The 8,955-nt window shown below is 35.5% G+C and overlaps 1 protein-coding gene across 1 annotated transcript; it reads left to right on the top strand.

Annotated features, from left to right (window-relative positions):
- Positions 1–761: 761 nt before the first annotated feature.
- On the top strand, positions 762–1,715 carry LOC120077267 (glycine-rich protein). Its single transcript, XM_090314179.1, has one exon. It carries the CDS (start codon positions 899–901, stop codon positions 1,463–1,465), a length of 567 nt encoding a protein of 188 aa, XP_090170305.1. The 5' UTR covers positions 762–898; the 3' UTR covers positions 1,466–1,715.
- The last annotated feature ends 7,240 nt before the right edge of the window (positions 1,716–8,955 follow it).

Consider the following 8,955-nt stretch of genomic DNA (forward strand, 5'->3'; position numbering starts at 1 on the left):
AATAATTTTCCAAAAAAAAAGCTATATATAATTATATATATCAATAAAACTTTTGATTTAGTGAGGTTGGCGGTTCCTTGCATATGGGACAATAGGGAACTTTTAGTTGGAGTTAAAATTGTAACGGCATATTTAGTTGAAGTGTAGGCCAGTTTTGGTTGGCATTGGCATCTAAAATAACCAAACAACTTGCCCACCACCACCACATTGCTGACACTCGCAATCATCGACCCCCTCACTTATTGCAACCATTTCCCTCCTATATCTCTAACTTATTTGTCAAAATATGTTCTATGACCTAACTTGCAAGAGAATTCACACCAGCATAATGTCGAACTGAGCACATTTTGATGCTTAAATTAGTATATGAAATACTTAATTTTAGCTAATTGAGCACTTGAAATATTGTTTATCTCTTGAGGTGGAAGAATGAGATTATTTTTAAAGTCCGTCGTTTGACAGCTTCTTGGACCATGTGCAATATCGGTAACGTCATTGTAGATGTAGTTTTAGATTGAAGTTTGCAAGAGCTCGACTCAATTAGTACTCATTTGGTAATGGAGATCGAGCTTGATATGGTTGTTCCAACACTTGAGACTTTAGCTTTCTATTTAAAGATGTACAAACCCTTGGCGTACTCTTGGAATGACTTGGATTTGGACCCTTATGTGAGCCTGGACCTTGCCTTGTTTAGCAGAACTCGTGAGAAAAAAATAGTTCACTTTTGGTTAAGTGGGGGACAGAAAAGAAGTATGCTTCAAGGCATCCTATCTGTACAGCACATTCATTGGTTGGGTTTGTGGGGTTTCTTGTAGAAAAAGAAGAAATTACACACACCCTATGGAGGATACATTATATTTATAAATGGGTTTTCAAACAGTAGAATCAATTGCAAGAAATGAGGTGGGAAAATCCAATTAAATTATGTGCTTTGGTGGTTTTTGCAGCAGTGCTTTATGGGTCAAGAGCTGAGGGTTTGGGAAATGGAAGTATGACCACAAATGTCACTTTCTTAACATTCTCAGAGCTGCCACAGGGTAATGCAGGGGAGATCAAGAGAAACAATTCTGGTAATACTACTACGGTTGAGGTCAGCAAGCGGAATCGGGGAGGCAGTGGCGGTGGCTATGGATGGGGATGGGGCGGCGGTGGAGGTGGGGGAGGTGGCGGAGGTGGCGGAGGTGGTGGTGGAGGTTGGGGATGGGGAGGAGGTGGAGGTGGATGGTGGAAATGGGGTTGTGGAGGACAGCGAAAATCCGAGAGAGTTCGACGACACGACGGACAGAGGAATAATTTTAACAGGAAGAAAATGTATGACGAGGACGATTATAGAATGGGGGAATTTGCCCAATGTATGGTGAAAGGAAGATGTAGAGGAATGAGATTAGACTGCCCACTTCACTGCGGCGGACCTTGCTTTTATGACTGTCGATACATGTGCAAGGCTCATTGTAGACGCCCCTAATTTGCATTGCGAGCCATAGCTCCATAACTCTTAAGCTTACTCAGTTTAATTTGACCTTTTTTTTTTCACTTTTAACTATGTAGCAGAATTAAGTATTTTCTCTTTTTGATAAAGAAGCTAATTTGATTTCAATTTGTTGAAACTCTTTAATTTGCCTATCTGTTTCACCCTAGTCACCTTAATGTGTGTGGGAGATGATTGCCTGCCTCGGATTACAAGTTTTTGTGAAATAATTTTGCAAGTTTGGCCATTATTGATTTCTCTCTCTTTTTAGCTTAGTTGAATGTCCAAAATTAGCCTTAGAAACTCCTTTTTCTTTTCATTGATTGGTTTGATATTTTTATGTTCTAGTGTCGTGTGATTCCCCAACATGGAATTTCAAAATGGTTGGCTAATGAATTCGAATGACTTGTTATTTTTGGTTAAAAAAATTGAATGATTTGATTGGTTGGACGTTGACATAAAAAAACAAGTATATATTCTCAATATATATCGTTAATAAATTTATGGAAAAAAAATAACACAATATTACTCGGGTAAATATAATATAAATAATAAATATGTTATTTATTTTAAAATGTGAAATGTTTTTCATTTGATGTTATAATTTTTTCAGATATATCAATGGACATTGATGTTCATTGAGAAGACTTACAAATAAATTTCTCAATCTAAATATAAATGTAACACATATGTATTGATAACTAGGTTATTCTTTAGGTGCTTTTCATTATCATTATGCAATCAACAAATGGTGATAACGGCAACATGACTTTCAAATACATCATCACTCACTCTTTGGGGGTCTTAATGTTATTGTTATTATGCAATAATCAATCATCTGTGTTAGGTGACACGACTTTCAAATACATATTTATCAATATGAATATAGACATATGATATGGCTGATTTTAGATCATAGGGTGTAATCTACATATAACAAGAACAAGAGCTATAGGAAAGACGAAAATAGTACAATCGGACCAAAAAAATTAGCATAGGAAAGAGGATTGACTTGGACTTAGGCCAAACGTAATGTGTTTGACCTCAACGAAGGTCAAGATGGAGACCAAGCCTAACAAGGAAGGTGCTTGATAGGCCAAGGTCGAGGTAGAGCCTAACAAAATGTCCAATGGGACATACCCCTCTTGCATCCCCCAACCCGGTGAAAGGATTATTCTAATGTAGCTCCAAAACTCTATTGAGATAACCTAGTTAGGTAATCTACTTCTATCAAATGCATCATTAAAGCTCTTATCATTTTCAAAGCCTAAAGTTTCTTCACTCTTACACTCTTTGATCGAAGTGTGAGTAACCAAGCACCATACCGACATGCAAATTTTCCTTTCTATTGCAAGTCACGTTATTCTCTCCCTAAACATATTTGTCATTATTGTCATTGAAGGTCAACTCTTTTTCCTGTTCGTGTTTTGGCATTGACAATATCAACATGAGTATCTCTTAAAGCTAAAAATAAGATTAAATTATTCCCTCAATAAAGAACTCAAACGAGGTATAAAATATATAAGGAATTGTTTGGCTGCAAAGTTGGTTATAATAGTATGCGATTATTATAATTTGTGGGGTTATAATAGTCTGTTGAGTTAATTAGAAATTGTTGTGGATACAAACTATTTTACAGATAGTGTATGCTTACACTACAAGAATTTTTGCCTGTTTCGATATTTTTTTTCCCGACGCATCCATTTTCGTTGGCATATACGTATTTATTCTGACGAAAATTTAATGCGTCGGTCAAAATAGAGCAACATGGACATTTTCTAAAAAAATTTTTGTCGATAAAATTTCGGACATATCCCGACAAAATATGCATTGGCAAAAGTTATTTAACACCCCCCCCCCCCCAACTCTTCTTTCCCCTTTTATTTTCCCTTTCCCTTTAATTTTTTTTACCCAGATGGCCGCCGCTCCACTGCCCAAAGCCACCACATGCCATCACACACTACCACTGCACACTACTGTCGCATGCACTAGTTGGTTTTCCTTCTTTTTGCTTTTTTCTAACAAATGTGTCTATGGTTGTGTTTATGTTATTATTCTGATAAGGGTTTTTTTTTTTTTTTTTTTTTAATAAAGATGATGTATGAATCCATTTAAAATAAGCTTTCAGTTGTTTTTTTTTTTCTCTCTCTTTCTTTTAAGATGGATTTGAAGGATCCACAATGAAGGGATACTTGAGCGGAAGTGGATCTCCCAAATCTCAATTCTTTACAGAATCACAATTTTTATAGAGAAGAAGAAAAATTATGCATTTAAAATTAAACATACATATAGCATGCTAAAAAAAATAATAAATTAGGGTTACCTTTGAATACTATCTTCAATGAATCCTTCAAACACCACCATGATAGCAACCTCGATATTCTCTGGTGAGAATCCAAGAAGAGTGAAAACTTTGGTGATTTTGGAGGTTTGAGGGAGGGAGAGAAAAAATTGAGAGGAAGAGAGAAGGATGAAAAATTCACACACCCATCTGTATTTTTTCCAACTCTTGTTTTTGCAGGAGGAAGACGATCCAAATTAGAAAACTCATTTTCCACTTATGTGAAAGTGGAGAGAAAAGACCTCCCATTAATTAACTTAATATAATTAAATAATATAAAATATATTTAATTAAATAAATAATTTAATATATATTAATATGATAACTACCTTATCATAATATATATTAAACTATATGTTATACCAAATATAATATTTAACCTATAGTTTTAATATTATATCATATACAATATAACCTATAGTCTCTTTTCTCCCACTAATGACATTTAATATAAATCATATTTATATTAAATTTAATAATATGAATCCAATGCACATCAATAGTATTTGAATCGTATTCAAATATTTATTTCTTCTCAAATAAACTTTATATTATAATACATCAAATACATTATAATAATTATATCACATATAATTAAAATTTAATTAATTATATCATATATAATTAATTCCCTCAATTAATTTAAACAATTCAAATGAATCCAAAAAACTGATTCTCATTAAATTTCGTTGAGCTATCGAGTGGACTTCATGGACCTGTAGCTTGAAGCTCCAACGGTACGTGAATAATTAATTAGACTCTTTAATTAAATTATTTACCTTTCGTTTACTATCGGACACTCCACTAAAGACCGGCAGTTGCACTCTTTACATTATAGATATATTTGTGTCCATTGGATATAACCAATCAACAGTACGATGACCTTTCACAAATTGTTTGTAAGTACAGCTGGGCCAAAATTACCATTTTGCCCCTGTAGATACATCTAACTCCTTAAGTACCACTGATCCCTCTAATGAACAATAAATTATAGTCCAACTAGAATCAAATCCCTCTCGGGCCAAGAAAGAGTGTGATGCCACATTGTTCAAGCCTTGGAACCAGTCCTTAAGAGAGCAATTTAGCTACCTTTCCCAACAATGGGGAAGGAGTGAATTCCATCTTGTGTAGCTATGTTTCCAGCTCCCCAATTAGACGAATTCCCAAAATGGTAGGCTTGTTGAGTCGGCGATCAGGCCACTCTCACCAATACAAATCACAAGATCGCTCTTATAGGCAGGAGTTCACAACTCACTCAGGATTCAGGTCATGTTATCTATGGTCATCTTGGTGAAATGTAAGTCTCTATTATGAATTGCGTTATATAATGAGACTAAACATTTCGTGGTATGGTCTTATACAAACTCCTTTGTAGAGAATATCACCGCTTACATGTCTCCACATGAATGATTATGATCAAATCATTTGTAGCACTTTACAACAATTGTAACATCTACAAAGCGGGCCAAACTTGTAGTGTCACTAGGATAAGGTATCCAACCTTATCCAATTACTACAGACCATTTAGGTTATCACTTAACATAATCCACCCGTATGTCTCTATATACATATTTAAGCTATAAGATAACATTGGATATTAATTTATTGGTTTGTGGTTAATGCAATTAATTTTGAAATAAAACATCACATATTGTATTACATAAATAAAATGTTTGTACATTACACTTACAAACTATGGGACCCTACGAGATTTAGTACATCAATCTCAACAATCTCCCACTTGACCTAAAGCTATAGGGGTTTACAATATAAAAGTCAAACTGTAATACAAAGTACACAAAGCAATAAACTAGGGCACAAACTGCCTAGTACAAAATCCCCCACTTTCCCTAGTTTAAACGTGGCATGTCTCATAGACTCATACTCTGGAGATGACTCTCAAACACCTTAGTTGTGAGGGCCTTTGTAAACGGATCAGCAACATTATGCTCCGAAGCTATCTTCGTAACGATCAAGTCTCCTTGATGCACAATCTCTCAGATGAGATGATACTTATGCTCGATGTGTTTATCGCGCTTATGACTCCTAGGCTCTTAGGAATTAGCCATAACATCAATATTATTACAATAAAGTGTGATGAGCTTTGACATGTCTGGAATGACTTCCAGATCAGTCAAGAATTTCATGAGCCAAACAACTTTCTTAGCAGCTTTGCAAGCTGCTACATACTTGGCCTCCATAGTGGAGTTGGCAATGTAACCTTGCTTGGTGCTCCTCCATATTATTTCCCCTCCATTAAGAGCGAACACTAATCCTGATGTGGATTTCCTAGAATCATTATTAGTCTAAAAATCAGAGTCCGTATATCCAGTTAGGATCAGATTCTTAGAACCATACACCAACATGTAGTCCCTCATTCTCTGCAGATACTTAAGGATATTCTTAATGGCGGTTCAGTGATCAAATCCTGGATTAGACTGATATACTGAATATTCCAACTGCATAGCAGATGTCAGGTCTCGTACATAATATTGCATGCATTAGGCTGCCAACAACCGATGTAGGGATCCGTCTCATTTCCTTAACATCTTGAGGTGTCTTAGGACACTGTTTCTTAGACAATATCACTTCATGCATGAAAGACAGTAAAGCTCTCGTAGAGTTCTGCATCGAATACTTGACAAGCATCTTGTCAATATACGATGCTTGAGATAGAGCTAGCATTTTGTTCTTTCGATCTCTAAAGATCTGAATTCCTAGAACAAATTGAGTCTCTCCCAAATCTTTCATTTTGAATTGGGTCACTAGCCAGTTTTTAACTTCAGTCAGTAGACCTACATCATTTCCAATGAGTAGGATATCATCTACATATAATACTAAGAAAGCTATTGAACTGTTAATGATCCTCTTGTATATAAAAGGCTCATCAACATTTTGATCAAAGCCATAAGATTTGATCGCAGTATCAAACCTTTGTTCTAAGATTGAGAAGCTTGCTTCAGTCCATAAATGGATCGATTAAGCCTGCAAACCTTTTGCTCTTGACCTTGGGTTATGAATCCCTCGAGCTACTTTATATAAATGATCTCCTCGAGATTGTCATTTAGAAAGGCAGTCTTGACGTCCATTTGCCAAATCTCATAGTCATAATATGAGGCAATGGACAGGAGGATTCTGATAGACTTCAGCATGGCAATAGGCAAGAAAGTCTCCTCATAGTTGACTCCCTCAACCTGGGTATAACTCTTTACCACCAGTCTAGCCTTAAAGGTTTGCACCTTCCCATCGACATCCTGTTTTCTCTTGTAGATCCATTTGCAACTTATAGTTTTATCCCATCAGGTTGATCCATAAGATCCCATACTGAATTGAAGTACATTGACTCCATTTTGAGAGCCATAGCTTTGATCTATTCATCTTTTTCAATATCCTTCATTGCTTTCTTGTGAGACAATGGATCTTCAATATCTCCGTCAGCTACCATTGCTAGGATTTCAGTTAAACCTATGTAACGAACAGGTGAGTTCGCAACCATCCCACCGCATCGAGGTTCCCTCAACACTTGAGGTGGATTTGACCTACTAGATGACCCAACTTCAATAACTCTTATTGAGGTGTTGGGTTCTTCACCAACTCTTCTTGAAGGTTCAGTAGTTTCTTTGGAAAGTTCATTCAACACAATCTTACTGCGGAGCTTGTGCTCCCTTATGAGGTTTTCTTCAAGAAAAGTAGCATTTGTTCGATATAAACACTTTGTTTTCTTTTGGATCAAAGAAGTAACCACCTCTCGTTCCTTTGGGGTAGACTACAAATAGGCACAATTTTGAATGAGATTCCAATTTCTTAGAATTAGCCTGGGAAACCTTAGATTTTGAAATGACGTAAACTATCTTTACGACCATTCCGTAACTCCAAAAGTGTTTTGATAACACTCTTGGATGGAATGCAATTCAAAATATATGCTGCAGTCTTTACTACATAACTCCAAAACGAGTCAGGTAAGGAAGCGTAACTCATCATAGACCGAACCATGTTCAATAGGGTTCGATTTCTCCTTTCTAATACACCATTATACTAAGGTGTACCAAGTACTGAGAGTTGGGATACAATTCCATGTTCTATCAAATAGTTTTGGAATGTCAGATTCATAAACTCTCCACCTCGATCAGATCGAAATGTCTTTATTGTTTTACTAAATGCATTTTCAAGTTCAGCCTTGAATTTTTTGAACTTTCCAAAAGATTCAGACTTATGTTGCATTAATAAACGTACCCATATCTTGAATAATTATTAGTAAAAGTGATGAAATATTCATATCCTCCACGAGCTTTTACATTCATCGAACCACAAAGGTTTGAATATACCAGGTCCAGAGGTTCTTTGGCCCTATGACCTTTTCCTGTAAAGGGTTTTTTAGTCATTTTACATTTAAGGCATGACTCACACATAGGTAAAGAATTTTTTTCTAACTCGCTTAGAAGTTAATTCTTCACCAATCTCTCAATCCTATTGAAATTTATGTGTCCTAGTCTTAGGTGCCAAAGTTGGACATTTTGTTTAAGAGAAATTTTAAGTCTTTCATGTTGAGTTATCACCGTTTTAAACATCTCAGTGTTATAGAGGGCTTTAGTAGCTAACGACCTCATCACATATAAATTATATTCAAGTTCAATTGAACAAATATTGACACCATTCTTAGAAATAAACATATTAAATCGAATTAAATACTTATTTTCAAGTTCAGTTGAACACATATAAGCTCATCAAGTAAGAGAAAATTTCAAATTTAATTGAGAAATCAAAGAGAAATTAAAAGCCAAAACTCAAACAACCATATCAGTACAACAGTTTCATATAACTCATATAAAACACCCACCAAACCAAAAATAAACTTAATTGAATGCTTATATGATGCTCTGATACCAGTTGTTGGAATGTACCATCACGCAGCGGAAGAGACCATGATCCATAAGCACTCTAATTCATTAATTTTAGTAGAAATGAAAGTATGCTTCAACAAAAATAAATGGGTTTCATGACATACCTTTGTAGAACTTCCTCAAAGCTTGAATCTAGTTGCAAATCTCCTCTGAATCTTATTGTAGACCACCCCAAGATCTTCCCTACTATCCTCTTAGTGCTCTAGATTGAGTAGTGAGACTCAAAATAAGCCTAAATTAAGGGA

The sequence above is a fragment of the Benincasa hispida genome, chromosome 5, assembly GCF_027475165.1.
Source record: "Benincasa hispida cultivar pf3 chromosome 5, pf3_genome.v1.1, whole genome shotgun sequence".
Taxonomy (NCBI): domain Eukaryota; kingdom Viridiplantae; phylum Streptophyta; class Magnoliopsida; order Cucurbitales; family Cucurbitaceae; genus Benincasa; species Benincasa hispida.